Here is a 21497-nt window from a genome sequence, read left to right on the forward strand (position 1 = left end):
CTGTAGGCTTGGGCTGCCTTTGGATTTGGGTCGTGTTCCTCGATTTTGGGCCCTCTTTGGTCTTTCCTGTCGATTTATCCGAGCTCTTTGGGAAGAGGTCGGATGGTTTGACCTAAAGAGGTCGTTCGCTTTGTCGCTAGTCATCCTGGGTCGGACATCTCGACCCAGGGTATGAACAAGTGCCAAATTTGATTTTATTAATTTATTTTAATTACCATGTCTCCTATCTACTCCTTTTACATGTCTGTGAAAATGGCATTCATGCTAATGGAGTAGAGTTCCCAACTTGGCTTAGGAGTTGATTAATTAGAGACCCTTGAGTTGTGATACTCATGTGTAATATGTAATTGAGAATCACTGGCTAACTCAATTTTCACTGACTCTAGTCCTTCCCTAGAAAGTGACTAGGACTTGTGAATCAGAGTTAGTGCTACCCATTTAACCTTCCTTTGTAACTGCAAGAGGATAACTGAGTGGAAGCAATAAACCTTTACTATTACACTTGGAAAAAGACAAGGATAGAAATTCCAATTATCTCTCCTAACCAAGATCTCTTATTTCAAATACATAACATCTCTTGCTATTGTTCGCTGCTTTAATTTCTTGCTATTTATTTTTCCGTTCTCCACCTCAAAAATTACTCAGAAAATTCCTAACCAATAAATTGCACCTTGTGTCAACTCTTTGGGAAACGACCTGGGAATTCTACTCCCAGTTATTTAATTTTAATTGTGACACAAATTAAATTGATAATGGAAAATTCGTCGGTTAAGACTGTACTGACAACGCTGTTTTTATTAGAAATTTTTAACCGGCATTTTTCTACCCATCAATTTTTGGCACCGTTGCTGGGGAGTTGCAACAGTGTGCTAAATTATTGGTTGATGTAAAAAATTTTATTTTTATATAATTGCATTTTTTTCTATTTTCTTTGTGTGTTTTCTATTTATTATAATAATTATTATCATTTATCTTTAGTATATTTTATTACCATGAGCTCTATGTTTCTTTTATTGAATGACGCGTTCATTACTAGATCCGAGCTTAGCTGCATTTAATCCTGAGATTGAAAAGACTATTTCACGTATTAGGTGAGTTCAGCGTCAGTTAGCCTCTGAGGGTGGTGAAGGGGTTTTGCCCAATTCACCAGTCTTATCTGAAGTTGAGTCTGAAGCGTCACTTGAGGGAGAAACTAGTCCCTCTTCTGCTGATTCTATTGATGCTTTTTCTGTTGATTTAAGTGCAGATACTATAGCGGAGCCTAGAAGGATTACTCTCTAGGAAGCAGGAGCTCCGAACTTTACACTGCAACCATATCAAGCGCGTCATCCGAATTTGGCTACGGATTTTGAACTGAAGACCATATTGATTAATCTACTGCCTAAGTTTCATGGCCTACCTGCTTAAGAGCCTATCAAGCACCTTAGAGATTTTCAAATAGCTTGCTCAACTACTAGGGGGCATGGTGCGGATGAGGCTACTGTTTGGCTATATGCATTCCCATTTTCTATTGAGGGAAAGGCAAAGGAGTGGTTTTACACTCAACTGAAAGCTGTTGTTACTAATTGGGACGTGCTCAGAAGGGAATTCCTGGACAAGTTTTTTCCAGCAGAGGTTACAGATAGATTGAGGAAGGAAATTTCCTGCATCATCCAAGGTGAATTAGAGACTCTCTACGAGTATTGGAAACACTTCAGGAATCTCCTAGATTCATGTTCCCATCACAAGATTGACCAGTTGGTGTTGATTATCTATTTCTGCCAAGGCATGAAGCCTCAAGAACCACTTCCTCCTCATGAATGTCTTCCATGACTCTAGGAGGTATTTTCTCCAATGTAGTCCCCGATGATGGGTGTTTTGTGGAAAAATTAATTTCCAAACACACAAATACTAACCGGCAAGTGTACCGGGTCGCATCAAGTAATAATAACTCACATGAGTGAGGTCGATCCCACAGGGATTGAAGGATTGAACAATTTTAGTTTAGTGGTTGATTTAGTCAAGCGAATCAAGTATTGGTTTGAGAGGTTTGTAATGGACAGAAACTAAATTGCTTGAAATGTAAAGGGAGAGGGAAGAATTGCAGTAAATTAAAGAGAACAGGAAGTAAAAGGCATGAATCTTAAAGAACAAGTAATTTAAATTGTAGAAGCTTAGATTGCAAGAAATGTAAATGACTGAATCTTAAAATGCAAGAAATGTAAATTGCGGGAATTATAAGAGGAATTGGGAGCTGGGATTGCAGAAATTAAACAAGCAGAAATATACTGACAATTAAAGAAGCAAAAGATGAATTAAAGTGGAGTAGATCTCAAACAGAAAAGTAAAAATGCTTGAAAAATTAAAACAGAAAGTGAATGTAGCTCAATTGCAGAAATTAAAAGGGAAATTAAAGATCTCAGGAGTGGAAGAGACTAGAAAACAAGTCTATATCTCAAATCATTCCTTGATCCAACAAGAACAATTGTAAAAGAAATGGAAAAGTAAGTTGCAGAAGAAGTAGAAGAGTGAAAGCAGTAAACAGAATTTGAAATGTAAATCAAAATTTCTAAAATTTTGCAGAAAGATTAACAAGAGATCTCAAGGTTAGATTGAAATAGAATTTCTTCAATTCTTCACCCAAGATCTAAGATAAGAAGTAAAGAATGCTCAAGCAAGAACAATGAAGAAGAGAGATCAATTCTCCTCCCAAATTCTCCAAGATCCAAATTTAAAGTAAAAACTCTAAAAATTCTAAAATGAAAATTCTCAAAGAAGCAAAAAGGTAAAAAATTCCTTCTCTAAATTAAACTAGCTTCTATTTATACACTTTCCTATTCTTGGATTTAAGAATTTGGGTGGGCTTTTTAATTTGGTGAAGATTTGAATTTAATTTGAATTTTGGTCCATTATTTAGCCCAAGAGTGTTGCTCCCAGGAGGATGCTCTGCTCTTGTGGGGAGCGGAGCATTGAGGCTTGTGATGGATCCCTTTGTTGCGTGCTAAGGCTTTGGGGCAATCAGGATAGTGCTCCGCTCTTGTGGGGAGCGGAGCATTGTGGCTTGTGTGTGTCTTGTGTGCTCCAAGTCTCCTGGCCGTGTCATGATGCACGCTCCAAGTCTCCTGGCCGTGTCAAGTTGGGCGTGTTGCACCAAGGAGTAGCGCTCTGCTCTTGTGGAGAGCGTAGCTCTCCCTTTGCTTTGGATAAGTCCCAAGTTCGAGACTTTGGGGATAGCTTTTTGGTGCAAATTTTCTTGGTTTCTTGTAGCGCCTTGCTCCTTGCTTCCTTAAGGTGCTGTGTTTAATCCTTGGAGGTGGCATTTTGGCCAAGTGTGGCTCATTTTCCCTTGTGAGTAGTGCTCCCCACTCCCCCTTGCTCATGGGTTCGATCCTTGGAGTAAGCATTGGCAAACTATTTCCTTGGATTTATTCTTGAGTGAAGCCCGATAATGCTCTCAAGGGGAGCGGAGCATCATTCTTCTTTCCTTTGTTTCTTAGTTCAAAAGTGTGCTCCGCTCTCAAGGGGAGCGTAGCATCATGTCTTGCTTTCTTGGCTCATAGTTTGTGCTTCCTTGAGAGAGTGCTCCGCTCTTGAAGAGAGCTCTATGCCTATGCCATGCTTTATTGTTTTCTTTACCACACTCTTCTCCTCCTTGGGTCACGCTTCTTAGGCCACGCTTTCTTATTTTCTTCTTTTCTTCACCTACAAGTAATCAAAACAACCAATCAAAGTATCACCAAATTCACAAGGTTTATAAATCAATAAAAATCAATCAAATTTAGCTTGAACCTCATGATTTAGTATCAATTAAATGGTGGTTGATTGATTCAAGGAAACCATGCATTTCTATTCCAAATTACTTACTTACAATGCAAGAAAGTGCATAAAACTTAATAAAAATAAAGAAAAAGACTAGTAAAACTAGGCTTAGATGACTTGTCATCACAACACCAAACTTAAAACTTGCTTGTCCCCAAGCAAGAATTAAACATAAGAGAAGATAAAATGAAATAGAGAAGTATATATGTCCTTATTAAGCAGATAGTTGAACTTAGTTCATGGGGTTTCATGTAGATCAATAGTAGCTCATTTATTACTTGCTGTTAAACAAACAATGTTTCCTCAAGGGTTCACAAAGGTTGCTGCTATAATGCCTTGCTTTCTGCTTACTTCCCTTGTTAGCTTTTTCCTTCTTTCTTTTGCTTAGAGAGCTTATTACTCATTGAAGGCTTGGTGGCAAATGTTGCAGTAGCCTTTGGCTTAATTATACTCAATATTTCTTCACCACAGACACATGACTCACCTTTTTTCTTCCTAGGCTCATTGATGCCCAGCATCTCTTTGGATAACTAAGTGTTTTGTAGCTAGGTTGCTCTTTATTGTGGACTTTCAGTTGGCCATCCCAAATCAGTTGATCTAAGTGGCCAAGTTTTGAAATACTCCTTAGAACTTACTTGTCCAAGCATATCCTAGTACACAAACACCACAGGCATATGTCCTAGGGTCCAAGCTATTGGTGTCTAGCCTTGTTATTTGTTTCTTTGCCACTTTTTGGCTTTTTTCTATTTCTTTTTCTTTCTATTTTGGTTTATTTTCAAGGGATTTTCATTAGTTGAAGGATCATAGCAGCAAACTAGCTTAAGCTTCAAGTAACATGTCATTATGCAGCAATTATTTTGTGAGATAGCAATTGAATCAAACACATACCACCACTAACTTTCATTATAACTTTTGCAACATTGAACAATTAGTTTTCTAAATCAAACTTCTTTCTTTTATTCAATCAGCAAGGGAAACAAAACAAAATACTCAAGTTAATAAAGGATGACAATTATTATGCAGATAACTCTTTAAGCTAAAACATGTGCGAAACAAAGAACAATTGGAGGTATATCATGTTTTAGATATACATCTTCCTTATTTAGTTTAGGAAAATGAAAGAACTTCACCATCTTCTAGTTGTCCTATCCCTGGTTATTGCTTGATTCTCCTTTCTTCTTCTTTCTCTTCCAGAGCTTGGAGTAGTCTTGAATTTCTTCACTAGGGCACCTTCTATCCCAGACAGGATCTAATAGCCCTGAGAGCCCAACTGCCTCCAATCTTTCATGTGTTACCTCTCTGAAGTGATGAGATCTTGCTTTCTGTCGATCTCTAAATTCTTGGCACTGTTCAAATGGTTTGATTTGTGGATCTAGTGCTAGCATATTGTAGGTCAAATACTCTAACCTTGCTTGCATATTTTCATCAGACTCTATTTGTTGCACATGTCTAATCTCTCCAATAGTATGATGAATGTTTTTCCACTGATACAGGTTGTGAGTAAATTCCCCATATTTGGCTTGGGTCAGGAACATTTTGTCATATGACTCTTGAAGTCTTGTTGTTTGTTCTTTTTGCCCCTCAAGAATCTTGGTTTGAAACTCTTATTGTTGGACCATCATTTGTTGCTGTCAGCTCTCTAGTCTTTCCTCCATTCTGTGCTGCCAAGCTTTATTTTGCTCCCTGTCTTGCAAATATTGCTCCTGGTGCGCTAGATATTGCTCTTGGTGTCTTGAATATTGCTCTTGTGCTCTCACATTTTGTTGTGATATTTCCTCAAGAGCCCTTTACAGTTGACTCATATCTATGGCACCGTGAGCTTGCTCTTCCCCTTCCTCTGATCTTCTTCTTCTTTGGGGTCTTTCTTCTTAATCATCATCCTCATTGATTCCTTCCATTTTTCTCTTTGTGATTCCTGTCCCCTTTTTTACTCTCTCTGTGCCCTCATCTTCAAAAATCACTCCAGCTTTGTTGCATAGCCTTAGAATGGTGCTTGGATGGCCGAGCCTAGTTGATTTGTTTGTGCTCTCAGCTATCTCTTGAATACTGTCGGCTATGAGTTGTGCAAGGTTGATTTCTCCCCCATGTAAGATACAGTATGTCAAGAGTGCTCGCTTGATTGTGACCCCTGAGGTGTTTCCAGTAGGGAGTATTGATCTCCTCACTACCACATACCACCCCTTGGCCTCAGGAATGAGATTTATTCTTTTCAATTGGCTTGGGATCCCTTTTGAATCTCTTTCCTAGTCTGTGTCTTCCAAGCATATCCCCTGTAAGATCTCATCAGGGTCATTCTCTCCCTGCAGTCTAGCCTCGTAGCCCTGCTCTTCATAAGTTATGGTTCTCAACTTCAAGGCCCTTGTAATGGATGCTGGACTGAAATCCACTTCAACTCCTCTAACATAACTTTTGTAAGGGATACTGTCTTCACTCTCTTTTACCGCATTTGCATAAAATTCCCTGATCATGACTGCACTGATTTTGGTGAGAGGATCGCATAGAATATCCCATCTGCTTTCCCTAGTGATCTGCCTCATGATGGGGTATTCCCCGTCCCTCAGCTCAAAACCCCTCTCATGAATGATGTGCTTTGCTTTCATGAATCTATGATACTTTCTTTCATGAAACTGAGATCTAAACTTCCTTGTATCATAGGATGGGGGCTCGGTTACCATTGGTTCCTTCCCTTGTCTTCTCTTTGAACTTGATGAAGCCATGAATTTAAGTAGAGGGAGAAGGCAAAGATGGATTTGTGGTTGGTTGGGGTACGGTTTTGTGTAATGAGAATGAAGAAAGAAATGTTGCTGTTGAGAAGGGAGTGGGGCGTGTATAGGATTGCACAAGGTGAAACAAGGACTTATGATTGTAAGAAAGATTTGTAGAAATATGTGATGCAAGAAATGTCTCAACCTATTTATAGGCAAGGCATTAAAGCTTTGGAAGAAGACCATACTTGAAGAGGGATTCGGTCATGACTTATGAAGGGTGGAGATTGAGTTGAACAACATAGTAACTTCATGAGATGAACGGCTTGCATGTTCTCTTGAGGGTTGACAAGGATTCTCTTCCCATTGGTTGCATGAGGTTCGTCCTCCTAGGTGACTAGCATGTAGATTTTTGCTTTCAAAGGTAGGCACACCTCTCTAGGCACATGTGATCTTTCTCTCTTGGCTTGTCATAGCCGTATCTTCATCTTGTCTTCACCTCAACCTCCTTTTTCCTAATTAAATCAAAATGGTCAACTTTAGGACATAGTTGTAGCACGGTGATGAAGTGGTGAATGCTTATATTATTTATTATGTTTTTTAGTCATAAAAGATCAATTGTGTCCCTCACTTAGTGAACCAAGGTTTGGTGAACACCAAACTTGTTTCTTACTAAGGGATGAATGTCAAATGCAGCCATTTATCACAATTGATACTTTCATCATAAGTTCTAATTTATTTTCTAACATACATTCCTAAAATGAAACATTGCATGATTCATCTATGCATGATTTTGATTTTTTTTTGAACAAAAGTTGATTCTTCTCGAGATTGGTACATATGCAAACACCAACTTAATGTTTGGTCATATACTTTGTCTAAATGACTAAGCATATGATCTGAGAATGTTTGAAAAGCTGATTTTTGTGTGCTGTCAAGCACACCAAACTTAGAAGCCTGGCATGTGTTTCAAAATAGTGTATGCATCTGTCAAGTATGTCTAATAAAATTCAAAATCATGCTAAGATGATCATAATTTATTGAATTAAAAAATGAGCAAGAATCTTAAATCATGGGTTGCCTCCCATGGAGCGCTCTTTTATTGTCATTAGCTTGACATTGGGCCCCTGTTTTATGGTGGTTGATGACTGTAGTGTCTCAGCTTATCCCCCCTGACTGTGAGCTTCTTCTTTGTTCCTTGATTCAATTTCGGCATGATCTAGTGAGAGTATTTTGCTGACAGTATAGTAGTCATCAACTTGTTGGCTTGCTCCCAGTTGTTGATAGATCAACTGTACTTCATCACCCTTAGAGAACCCCTCTGTTGAAATCTTTTTATTCTTCCAACCCTTTTTGGTTTTGTTCTTGTTTTTCTTCCCTCTTTTTGTTGATCCTTTCTCCTTGCATGTGGGCTTCACTTTGGGACTTTTCTTCTTAGTGGCTAATATTTCAATTTCTTCTTGAATTTCTTTATCACTCTGCACAATCTCTTTCTCTTTTTGTCCTGCTGTGTTATCTATTTCTTGCTTTGGAAGGTAACTACTGATCGTCTTGCTAATTCCTTCCTTCCACTGTGAGCTTCTTTGTCAATTTCCATGCACTCCTTCGTTTCATCAATGAGCTATGTTTCCGGAAATACATTCAGGGTGACGCTTTCATCATGCATTCTGAGGGCCAACTCTCCTTTCTCTACGTCTATAATGGCCCTAGCAATGGCCAAGAATGGTTTTCCCAGTATGATGGAATCACCTTCATCTTCATCTGAATCTAAGACCACAAAATCAGCAGGGAATATGAATTTGTCTACCTTTACTAGAAGGTTCTCAATCACATCCCTGGGACATATCACTGACTTGTCCACCAATTCTAAAGACATCTGTATTGGTTTCACTTCTTCTATGCATAGCTTTTTCACTAGAAAGGAAGGTATCAGATTGATACTAGCCCCTAAGTCACACATTGCCTTGTTGATGGTCATACTGCCAATGGCACAAGGTAAAAAGAAACTTCCAGGATCTTCAAGTTTAGGAGGGAGTCCCTTCTGGATTAATGCTCTGCATTCTTCAGTGAGCAGTATAGTTTCATTTTCTTGCCAGTTTCTCTTCTTGTTAATAAGCTCCTTAAAAAACTTGGCATACAGGGGGATTTGCTCAAGTGCATCAGCTAAAGGTATGTTGATCTCCAGTTTCTTGAAGATTTCAAGAAATTTTGGAAAGTGTTGGTCCTTAGTCTCCTTGTTGAACCTCTGAGGATATGGCAATGGAGGTGTGAAGTTAATTCCCTGCCTGTGGTCCTTAGTTGGCTCTTCAATTGCTTTCTTCCCTTTTCTTGAATTTTGTGGCTGCTTATCCTTTTCCTTGAGCTCCTCTGGAACATACTTGCTTGCTGTCACATCCTCATCATTGGCTTCCCCTTTTTCGACCTGTTTCTCATCATTTTCCTTTGGCTTCTTAGTTGCTTCTTTATTTTTCACCAAGATTTTTCCACTCCTTAGTTGTACAGCTTTGCATTCCTCCTTTGGATTAGGAATGGTGTCACTTGGGAGTGAGCTCAAAGGTCTCTCAATAGCAATTTGCTTGGAAAGCTGTCTGATCTGTCTCTCCATATTCTTCATGGAGGCTTCCTGGTTCCTTGTTGTCATCTCTTGGTGCTTCATCATTTTATCCATTAAGAGCTCCAAGTTGGTGATCCTTTGAGAGTCTTGTGAGATTGGTTGGTTGTGGGGTGTTGATGGTTGAGGGTAAGTGTTTTGGTTAGTGGCTTAGTTATTGGATGGATGATGGTTAGAGTTGGGGTAAGTGTTTTGTGATTTTCTGTATGTGTTTTGGTTGTTGGTTTGCTGGTTGTTGTGGTTAGTATTTTTCCAACTATTTTGGTTTGAGTTCCTTTGCCATGGTTGTTGAGGTTGATTGTGATTGTCTCCCCATCTGAGGTTGGGATAGTTCTTCCATGAAGGGTTGTAAGTGTCACCATAAACCTCATTTGTCCCAGAATTTTGATTGTGCATATACTGGATTTGTTCTTGCTGTTGATCCTCTTGAGTTTCTTCATTTGCTCCCCATGTGGATGATGGTTGGCTTGTGTTGACTGCTGTAACTTGGAGGCTATCAATCTTTTTGGCCATTTGCTCAAATTGTTGTTGAATTTGCTGCTGCATCATTTTATTTTGAGCTAAGATTGAGTCCACTCCTTCCAACTCCATCACTCCTTTCCTCTGTGATGCTTGGCGTTGCCTTTGGTGAGCAAAGAAATATTAGTTGTTAGCTACCATGTCAATGAGATTTTGGGCCTCCTCTGCAGTTTTCATGAGTTGTAAAGAGCCTCATGCTAAATAATCCAAAGCCTCTTGTTCAATGTCAAACCTTCATAAAAATTCTGTAATCTGTCCCACTCATTGAACATTTCAGGAGGAAATTTCCTTATTAGAGCCTTGTATCGTTCCCATGCCTCATACAAAGGTTCAGCATCCATTTGTGTGAATGTTTGTACTTCAGTCTTCAATCTAATAACCCTTTGAGGTGGGTAAAACTTGGCAAGGAACTTGCTCACTAGATCATCCCAATTGTTGATGCTGTCTCTTGGAAAGGATTCCAACCATTGAGTAGCTTTGTCTCTGAGAGAAAATGAAAATAACAACAGCTTGTAGATGTTAGGATGCAGACCATTGGTTTTGACAGTATCACAAATCCTCAGAAAGGTGGATAAGTGTTGGTTTGGGTCTTCCAGTGGTCCTCCTCCATAGGAACAATTGTTTTGAACCAAGGTGATGAGTTGTGGATTTAGTTCGAAGTTATTTGCATTAACATTTGGGGTAAGAATGCTACTCCCACAATGTCTAGGATTTGCAAATGTGTAGGAAGCCAAAACTCTTCTCTGTGGTAGATTATTGTTGTTATTGGCTGCTCCTCCTGGTGGATTTGTTGGGTTTGTTGAGTGTTCCTCCATATCTTGGAATTCTTCTTCTGAATCCTCTTCTCCAACAATGTTTTTCCCTCTTTCGGCTCTCTTAATCTCCTGAAGGTTCTTTCGTCATGTTCACAAAAGGTGGGTATAGCTCCCCTTGTCCCTGACATGCAAACCAAGCATAAAAATCACATAAAACCAGAAAGACAATAACACTTCAATCCATTGCTATAGTGAAATTTTAGTTAGCTTAAGCAAAAATTCAAACAGTTAGTGTGTTAGCTAAAAAATTAAAGAAGCAGAAAAGAAAAAGTGCTTGATCTAGATCTCCACTTCACTTAATCATTGTCAATCTAATCAATCCCCGGCAACGACGTCAAAAACTTGATGGGTGTTTTTGTGGAAAAACGAATTTCCAAACACACAAATACTAACCGGCAAGTGTACCGGGTCGCATCAAGTAATAATAACTCACATGAGTGAGGTCGATCCCACAGGAATTGAAGGATTGAGCAATTTTAGTTTAGTGGTTGATTTAGTCAAGCGAATCAAGTATTGGTTTGAGAGATTTGTAATGGACAGAAACTAAATTGCTTGAAATGTAAAGGGAGGGGGAAGAATTGCAGTAAATTAAAGAAAACAAGAAGTAAAAGGAATGAATCTTAAAGAACAAGTAATTTAAATTGCAGAAGCTTAGATTGCAAGAAATATAAATGACTGAATCTTAAAGTGCAAGAAATGTAAATTGCTGGAATTATAAGAGGAATTGGGAGCTGGGATTGCAGAAATTAAACAAGCAGAAATATACTGACAATTAAAGAAGCAAAATATGAATTAAAGTGGAGTAGATCTCAAACAGAAAAGTAAAAATGCTTAAAGAATTAAAATAGAAAGTGAATGTAGCTCAATTGCAGAAATTAAAAGGGAAATTAAAGATCTCAGGAGTGGAAGAGACTAGAAAACAAGTCTAGATCTCAAATCCTTCCTTGATCCAACAAGAACAATTGCAAAAGAAATGGAAAAGTAAGTTGCAGAAGAAGTAGAAGAGTGAAAGCAGTAAACAGAATTTGAAATGTAAATCAAAATTTCTAAAATTTTGCAGAAAGATTAACAAGAGATTTCAAGGTGAGATTGAAACAGAATTTCTTCAATTCTTCACCCAAGATCCAAGATAAGAAGTAAAGAATGCTCAAGCAAGAACAATGAAGAAGAGAGATCAAATCTATTCCCAAATTCTCCAAGATCCAAATTTAAAGTAAAAACTCTAAAAATTCTAAAATGAAAATTCTCAAAGAAGCAAAAAGGTAAAAAAGTCCTTCTCTAAATTAAACTAGCTTCTATTTATACACTTTCCTATTCTTGGATTTAAGAATTTGGGTGGACTTTTTAATTTGGTGAAGATTTGAATTTAATTTGAATTTTGGTCCATGATTTAGCCTAAGAGTGTTACTCCCAGGAGGATGCTCTGCTCTTGTGGGGAGCGGAGCATTGAGGCTTGTGCTGGATCCCTTTGTTGCGTGCCAAGGCTTTGGGGCAATCAGGATAGCGCTCCTCTCTTGTGGGGAGCGGAGCATTGTGGCTTGTGTGTGTCTTGTGCGCTCCAAGTCTCCTGGCCATGTCAAGTTGTGCGTGTTGCACCAAGGAGTAGCGCTCTGCTCTTGTGGAGAGCGTAGCTATCCCTTTGCTTTGGAGAAGTCCCAAGTTCGAGACTTTGGGGATAGCTTTTTGGTGCAAATTTCCTTGGTTTCTTGTAGCGCCTTGCTCCTTGCTTCCTTAAGGTGCTGTGTTCGATCCTTGGAGGTGGCATTTTGGCCAAGTGTGGCTCATTTTCCCTTGTGAGTAGCGCTCCCCACTCCCCCTTGCTCATGGGTTCGATCCTTGGAGTAAGCATTGGCAAACTATTTCCTTGGATTTATTCTTGAGTGAAGCCCGATAATGCTCTCAAGGGGAGCGGAGCATCATTCTTCTTTCCTTTGTTTCTTGGTTCAAAAGTGTGCTCTGCTCTCAAGGGGAGCGTAGCATCATGTCTTGCTTTCTTGGCTCATAGTTTGTGCTTCCTTGAGAGAGTGCTCCGCTCCTGAAGAGAGCTCTATGCCTATGCCATGCTTTATTGTTTTCTTTACCACACTCTTCTCCTCCTTGGGTCATGCTTCTTAGGCCACGCTTTCTTATTTTCTTCTTTTCTTCACCTACAAGTAATCAAAACAACCAATCAAAGTATCACCAAATTCACAAGATTTATAAATCAATAAAAATCAATTAAATTTAGCTTGAACCTCATGATTTAGTATCAATTAAATGGTGGTTGATTGATTCAAGGAAACCATGCATTTCTATTCCAAATTACTTACTTACAATGCAAGAAAGTGCATAAAACTTAATAAAAATAAAGAAAAAGACTAGTAAAACTAGGCTAAGATGACTTGTCATCACCTGACTGTAGTGTAATGGCGTTGAGGCCGCCCTTTGCGTTTGGAAGGGGTTGGGATGGAAGGTTAGAAGAGTTTGAGGGTTGGTTGGTGTTGTTGGAGGAGGATAAGGCCAACTTTGAAATCATCTCGGTGATATTGCCCAATTGAGCACTCATGGCATTAAATTGAGCCTTGTTGTTCTCTTCATGTTTTTCCACAATAGCTCTAAGTTCACAACTTAGTTGGTAGAAGAGGAGGGGGATTGGTTGGATTGTTGTCTTTAATGTGGTGCTTGGTATTTGGTGTAGTTGTTTTGGTTTTGGTGGGATGCTTGGTTGTGGTGATTTTAGTTAGCTTGACGGTTGTTGTTGTTGTTATGGTGGTATTGGGATGAAGATTGGTGGTTGTTGTTGTAGTGAGAAAAAGAGTTATTCCGTCTTTGCTTTTGATTGCTCCCTTGTGCATTGTCCCTCCACCCTTGATTGGAGTTATTACCATGCGAGTAGTTGTTTTGGCCTTGAGAGGGATAGGGTGGACGATTATTATAATTCACATTGGCTACGGCAAGGGTGTAATCCTCTTGAATTTGGTGGCATTGATCGGAGTAATGTGTGGTGCTAGAGTACAAACCATAAATTCTAGGAGGACCTTCAAGTTGGAGAACTTAGGGTGGGGCTTGGATGGCTTGGATGGAATAGAATGCCTTTTGTTCCTTGTGCATCTCCGTAAGGATAGAAGTCATATACCCAAGCACCTTGGTTAAGCTTGTTTCAGAAGGAGGTGCTTCTACCACACCCTTGAGGGGATTGCTTCTTACTCTTACATGTTGTGTAGCCTCGACAACATCATTTATCAAGCTCCAAGCTTCTCCCACCGTCTTGTTTTTGGAAAGGGAACCACCACTAGCGGCGGCGAGCAATCTTCTATCTTCCGCGCAAAGACCTCTGGTGAAATAACTAATGAGCAAGTGAGTGTCTAATCCATGGTGTGGACAAGATTCCAATAGCCTCTTGAATCTAGTCCAATACTCATACAAACTCTCATGGTCCTTTTGTATTATACCCGAGATTTCTTTCTGGATGTAGTCGGTCTTCTCTGGCGGAAAGAACTTGTCTAGAAACTCTCTCCTCAAGAAATCCCAATTGGTCACAATCTCATCCGGTTGGAAATAGAACCACGTTTTTGCTTGTCCCTCAAGAGAGAAGGGGAAGGCAAAAACCATAATAGCAACCTCATCGGCCCCATGCCTTCGGGCCGTAGAACAAGCAACTTGAAAATATCTTAGATGGCGGATGGGGTCTTGACCCGAAATCTCATGATACTGGGGGAGTAGATTTATCAAGCTATTCTTCAACTCAAAGTTTGGATAAAGATTGGGATACCTTTCTTGCAAAGGTTGAAGTATAATATCTGGAGCCCCTTGTTCATGCAAGGTGATTCAGCGCGGCTCCGCCATGTATTGTTCACCTGTAGGATGCAAAGATGTATTAGTGGTGCCAACAGAAGAATCGGAAGTAGCGGACTCCAAGTCGCTCTCGGTTCCGTTTAGTGATTCGGTATGCTCCTCAAGAGAGGCCGAAGTACTAGCCGTATAGTCCAAACGCCGTCTAGCTTGCCGAGTGTGTAACAAAGTTCTTTCAATCTCAAGATCAAGCTCGGCTAAGCTAGAGTTCGGTTGAGACCGAGTCAACAAACTTAGGAGTCATAGCACATATATAAAAGAAATCTTAACTACAAACTAAGTATTGAAAGCAAGTAAACTATCTACATTATTCACATATTCACATAACCAATGTCAAGGTATACGTTGCAACCATTCCCTGGCAACGGCGCCAAAAATTTGATAAGTGGACTATCGTCGGTAAAGAATTTCACAAAATATTCACATTGCAAGTATAGCTCTCAACCGACAAGTAATCCTCAAATCAAATTTTAAAGATTGGTTGTCACAAAGTTCAACCCCAATAAAAGTAAACCGAAGTATTCAAACCTCGGGTCGTCTCACAAGGAATGGGCAAACATGTGCATCAACATTGGTTAGAATTCCGGGGTTGGGAGTCATGATCAAGAAATTAAACTACTAGACTTAACATGCAAGAAATCTTAAAGTGCAAGAAACTAAATCAAGTAACTAAGGAAAGGTATGAGCAATTTCAAACTAACAAAAGAACATCTAATATAATTCTATTCTAGAACTAAGTAATTGACTATAACTAGAATTAAGCAATTGAAATTTTTGGGTTTCAAATATGAATAATAAAAGGGACTCTTGGCTAGGCATAGGAATTGGGGTCACCATCCTTGTCTAATAACCATATCTTGACAATTATGAGGAACCAAACTCACTAAGTCTACCTCCAAGAGCTTTAAGTACGTAATATCTACTCCTAAGCTTGAGGTACGTCAAGTGGCTTGATCAATTTCAACTCATAAGTCCCAATCCAACTACCAATTAACTTAGTAGTAGATTAGTGTCAATGGGTATCAACTTGACCACTAGGATTCTCAAATCACCAAATCAATTATATCTAATGACTCAAGTTTACCCAATTCCCTTAGCCTAGGCCAAGAGTAAGGAAAACTACTCCATAATCAAAAGAAACATTTCATCAAGCACATAACATGCATTAACAAAAGACATAATCAAATTGTAATTAAATTAGAAATTAAAGATACCCACCAAAAATTAACAATGGAAAGCCACTCAAACAACACTATTAGTCATGGAAAACATAAATGTATCATTAGAAATTCAAGATCCACAAAATTCATAAATGAATAGAAAATGGTGAATAACAAGAAAACATAAATCTAATACAAGATCTCAACAAGACTATACTAGAGAATTCAAATTAAGTAATCAAAACTAGAAATCAACAAAACCCAATTCAGAATTCAACAAGGGAAGATAAAATCAAACTAGATCTAGAGAGGAATAAGGGTTTCTCTCTCTAGAAGAACAAGAACTAAAAACTAGCCAAAACTATGTCTAAGTGTGTAATGAATGATCCCCCCCCCCCTTTTCCCTTAGAGTTCCTGGGTCTTTTCCATGCAGAATCTAGCTAAATTTGGGCATGCAGAGCCCCAGAAATCGCCAGCCACGATTTCATTAATGAGGTCACGTGATGCTCTTACGCGTACGCGTTGCCTGAGTTTTGCGAATCACGTGTAAGCGTGAAGCATGTGTACGTGTCGATGGAGAATTCGCCAATCCACGCAGATGCGTCACTCTCGCGCGCCATGCCTAGCTCCTTGCACCCACGCGTGCGCGTCGCAGCCGATTCTCTAAAGCCCAATTCTTCATGTTTTTTCCACTTGTGCATGCTTCCTTTCTCTCCCCTACAAACTCTGAAATCACTCAACAAACATATCATGGAATTTTTAAGGCAAAAGAAGCATATTTTCCATCATGAAGCAGAATTAGGAAGAGAACACAAAACCATGCAATTTCTATGAATAAGTGTGGAAAATATTGATAAAACTCCCCAAATTCTACACAATATAAACCATAAAATTAGGGTTTATCAAACCTCCCCACACTTAAACCAAGCATGTCCTCATGCTAAAAATAAAAAGACCAAAGGCCATGGGAGAAAAAGGTTAACGAAGTGCAAATTACCTAAATGAATGCATGCAACTAATGTAAATGTATCTATCTACTTGGTCAAGGGTGAATCTATCCTCCAAGAACACATATGAGCATATAGGGCTAAAGTGACATGTAGTCCGTGAATTCTACCAATTCGAACATCAAAATGAAGTTCATGTAGCTTGCGAGACGAACGCTTGTGAAATCCAGGAACAAGGAGTTGAGCATCGAACCCTCACCGAAAGTGTATCCGCTCTATTCGCTCAAGTGTATAGGGTTTGTCACTCAATCCTCCCCTAATCATGCTTTCTAAGATTTGTCTTTCATCTAACAATCAACAATTACTCAATGCATGCGTACAAGTATCATGAGGTCTTGTTCATAGGTTGTAATGGGGTTAGGGTAAGGGTAAGAATACATGTATGGTCAAGTGAGCTTATGCATCTTTGATTAGGCTAGGCTCTCACCTAACACATACAACAACCTATGCAATTCTAATACACAACCCAACTACCCATTTATTCACTTTCCACATGCTCATGCATTTCTCTTTAATTCTCATTCCATATGCATTGGTTATGGGGCAACTTGTCCCCTTTTTTTATTATTGCTTTTTTTTCTATATTTTTGTTTCTTTTATTTTTCTATTTCTTTTTCTTTACATTTCTTTTCCTTCATTCCCCTATTTTTTTATTTATTTATTTTTTTCTTGTCCCCTTTGTGGGGTTTCATGTACAAAAGTGCCAATGCATATGGTTCAATCATTCAATACATGAGTATGTTCCCCATCCCCAAAATTTTCAATTACAAATACAAAGACATACCCTTACATCTACCCAAGTTCCCAAGTATACCCTCCCAATTGAATGACACACACCCTCACTTGCCTAAGCTAATCAAGGATCCAAATCCAGGGACGTTCATTGTTTTTCACTTAGGGGTGTTGATGTGCTCAATTAAGAATCAAAAGGGTTTATCATGGGTTCAAAATTAGTTAGCAATGGTAGATAAAAGGGTTAAGGATATTTGAGAAAAGTGACTATTAAAATGTTGGCCTCAATCATGTAAATGCATTCATACATAAAATAATGGATATATAGAATCAGACAAAGCAAGGATTGCAATCATAGAAAGAGAATAATGCACACAAGAATAGGAATAAGTAGTTAGAAGATGTAACCACACAATAAGGCTCAAAACTCACATGCTTGTATTCTTAGCTCAAAAACCATGTTCCAAAATACATTCTTCAAGCAAGTTTATCGCAAAAAATTTTTTTAAATTGGTAGGGTGCCCTGAAAACACAGTTTCTTGGAAAAGAGGTCATCACCCTAACCAAGTAGTCCTAACAAGAAAAACTAACTAAACATGCAAGGTGTCCTAATTAACAAAACAAAAGAGAATTAAAGTCCATAGATGTTGAAAAGAGGAGATTATTACCCATGGAGATCGGTCGAACGACCTCCCCACACTTAAGAATTAGCACAGTCCTCCGTGCTACTAGCAAGGTGTAAGGGGTAGTCAGGTTTGAAACTTTCACTATCCAGTTCGTGAATGCTCTCTTCACTTAAGTACGAGGTGGATGTGAAGATCTCCGGTTCCTCTATAGATGGGGTCACAAAACTCAAAAGCTTCTTTATATAAGCAAACCGGCGTTGGTTCCGCCGTTCATATCTATCCATCTTCTTATGGAGATCCTCAAACTGTTGGTGGGAAGATCCTTGTGGTGTAGAAGAAGTAGTAGGGATATCCGAGGGGATAGCTATATCAAGGTTTTCGAGTTCCGCCGGAGGCTTGAGATATTTTTCGGTCGAGACGACGTCGCCCTCTATCGGAATCATTGCTTTTCGATCCTTAGTCTCTCGGGGAACACCAGCAGTAGCAACTAACTCTGTCACCAGGGAGTGGAAAGGTAGGTTACCCTTGGCATGAACACGACCCATGGCTTGGTGGATGAGGCAAGCAATGTTGACCGGCTGCTCCGTGAGTATGCACCAAACTAGCAAGGCTAGGTCTGCGGTGATCAACGTCTCATGAGTGCTGGAAAACACGTAATGAGACAAGATCTGGGTCCATGCTCGAGCCTCGATGGTGAGAAAGCGCGCAAGAATTCCCTTAGGTTGGGGCCTTAGTCTCCCTCCGGTCCAGAATGTGTCTGGTTCGACAATGACTCGGCGGATAGCATCCCAATCAAAAATAAAATCAAAGTCATCACGCTGGCAGAGGACCTCTTGGTAACCATCTACCTCATCTGCCATGGGTAAGACTCTAAGTACTTCTTGAATAGCTTTCTCCAAAACCGGGACTTGCTTCCGGCGCACAAAAACAGTCTGAAGAGAATGGGAGTGGTAATTGGTGTAGAACTCCACCACCCACGAGAGGTTAGCTTCTTGTGGTCTTCGCATGACAAATCCCCATCCTCGCCGCTCAATGCGAGGTATGACAAACTGAACTATATGACCTGGAGGGGTAAGAAGAAGTTTAGAATGATAATTCCATGTAATCATGATGGGGAACATGAGCTCACAATAGCGGTTGGAAAACCTAGTGGGGTCCCTCACAGGGTTGTCCTTCTCTTGGTCATCAATATTAATGATGCTTCGTGCCTTATTGGGGAGAGGCTTAGCCTTGGGCGCATGGTGCACCTTGGCGGTGGATCTTTGAGGTACCTTTTTGGTAGGTGGCTTCTTCGGTGCCTTTTCCTTGTCCTTTTTTATGGCCATCTGAAAAAGAAGAGGAAAAGAGACGACATTAAACTCAAAGAGACTACACTTGAAGTTTAACATGCAAGTGAGATAAATTCCGCAAAAGAGTAGGGGTCTTGAAGACATGACAGCTGCAACATGCAAGCAAGGCAATGATTGAAACATGGGACAATGCACTAGCATGGGATGCAAGAGTGAGATAAGCATACAAGTAAAAGGCATGAGAGGAATAGGCTCAAGCATCCATAACAACACAGAGTAGCATATGTAAGAAGCGATCAAGCACAAGAAAGTCACACACACCCAATCCAACCCCCATGACAATGAGGCATTCACATGAAGGAAGGTGGAATTAGAGAAAGTGGAACTAATAGTTATGCAATATGCCACAAGGAAGCAAGTCACGAATAATGAGCATGTGAATGGAAAATATGAGGAACAATCGGCTCAACACACATAAAGATGGGCAAGTGTAATGAGAAAGGGCACCAAGGTAAAAGCATAGTGTCAAATTTAAAACAAGGACTCATTGGTGCCTTTCATCAAACACTTGGTGTGCAACCCTCACACAAAAAGCAAGTGGAGGAAAGTGAGCAATGTAGCACCCCCAAAATACAATACCAATCATCCACCAACACCACATATCACAAAGAAGTCAAAACATATCAAAATAACCCATCAAAGCAAAAGATAAGTTCAATCTCAACGCCCATGGAAAATGGAAAAAAAAGCAAGTAAACAAGAATGCATTGATAAAAATGTAACTAAGAAAAAATGGAAAAGAAAATAGTGGAATGCTACTAAGGAAAGAAGAATGCAAAAAAAGGAGAAAAGAAGAATTAGTAGAAAACCTTGAATAGAGGGAAAGGGCAAGGTGTAGTGAAGTGGAGATAGGAGAAAAGAAATGGAAGAAAGAGAGGAGAGAGAATGTGGGGCCCACCAGAGGTGGTGGTCGACGGTTGGTGGCACCGCCGGTGACGGTGGTGGAGGGAAGTGGTGAAGAGGAAAGGAAGAAGAAAGGAGGAAGAGAGGAAGAAGAGAGTGGAAGAGGGAAAACTATGACGCGTGCGCACCCCATGCGCGTATGCATGGATAGGTCGTGAAAAGAAGAGGGGCGCGTGAGCGCCACCCACGCCTACCCAGGGGTTGGTAGACAGGTAAGGAGACAACTGTGCGTTTTGCGCAGTGCTCGCGCGCTGCTTGCGCAACTCTCGGGTGTCATGTACTAGGGGTGGCATGTAAGGTAGCCGACGCGTACGTGCCATATGAGCGTACGCGTGGGTGGGCAAGAAGGCAAGACGACACGTGAGCGTGCCTCACGCATACGCGTGGGTAGGCATTCGCGCGTTTCGCGCAATGGTCGCGCGCTGCTCGCGCAACTCTCGGGAAAATGTACCAAGAGTTACAAAAACGCAAGCGACGCACACGCGTCCTGCACGCTTAAGTGTGGACCCCCCCCCCTTTTTTAACATAGAGAAAGGTATTTTTAATACATTCCTGGCAGGTATTCAAGCTAGATAGTCAAGAAAACACTCACAAATTCATGTGCTACTCAAAATAAAGCATTTTCGCTAACCTAATCAATTTATCCATACCAAGATTAATGAAATCTACATGAATATCATAACAATTCAACAAAATCAACAAAAGCTAGCATACCTAAGCAAACTCAACAACACCAAGAAATTGCAAAATTCATAAGAATCTAAAGCTAGGAGCAAGAAAGTATACATAAGGAAGATCTTACCATGGTGGGGTGATGAGCGGATAATTTATACGCTTTTTGACATTGTTTTTAGTATGTTTTTAGTAGGATCTAGTTACTTTTAGGGATGTTTTCATTAGTTTTTATGTTAAATTCACATTTCTGGACTTTACTATGAGTTTGTGTGTTTTTCTGTGATTTCAGGTATTTTCTGACTGAAATTGAGGGACTTGAGCAAAAATCAGATTCAGAGGTTGAAGAAGGACTGCTGATGCTGTTGGATTCTGACCTCCCTGCACTCAAAGTGGATTTTCTGGAGCTACAGAACTCGAAATTGCGCGATTCCAATTTCGTTGGAAAGTAGACATCCAGGGCTTTCCAGCAATATATAATAGTCCATACTTTGACCAAGAATAGATGACGTAAACTGGCGTTCAACGCCAGTTTTCTGCCCAAATCTGGCGTCCAGCGCCAGAAAAGGAGCCAAAACCAGAGCTGAACGCCCAAACTGGCACAAAAGCTGGCGTTCAACTCCAAGAAAGACCTCTACACGTGCAACACTCAAGCTCAGCCCAAACACACACCAAGTGGGCCCCGAAAGTGGATTTATGCATCAATTACTTACTCATGTAAACCCTAGTAGCTAGTTTATTATAAATAGGACCTTTTACTATTGTATTA

At 39.9% G+C, this 21497-nt stretch overlaps 1 protein-coding gene across 1 annotated transcript; it reads right to left on the reverse strand.

Annotated features, from left to right (window-relative positions):
• LOC107633315 lies at nucleotides 8125-8481 on the reverse strand. Its single transcript, XM_016336955.1, has one exon. The coding sequence runs from the start codon at nucleotides 8479-8481 to the stop codon at nucleotides 8125-8127; it is 357 nt and encodes a 118-aa protein (XP_016192441.1).

The sequence above is a fragment of the Arachis ipaensis genome, chromosome B03, assembly GCF_000816755.2.
Source record: "Arachis ipaensis cultivar K30076 chromosome B03, Araip1.1, whole genome shotgun sequence".
Taxonomy (NCBI): Eukaryota; Viridiplantae; Streptophyta; class Magnoliopsida; order Fabales; family Fabaceae; genus Arachis; species Arachis ipaensis.

Bases quoted from the DNA above. Each gene is read 5' to 3' on its own strand.
- LOC107633315 (XM_016336955.1), bottom strand. From the start codon at position 8,481: ATGACCATCAACAAGGCAATGTGTGACTTAGGGGCTAGTATCAATCTG.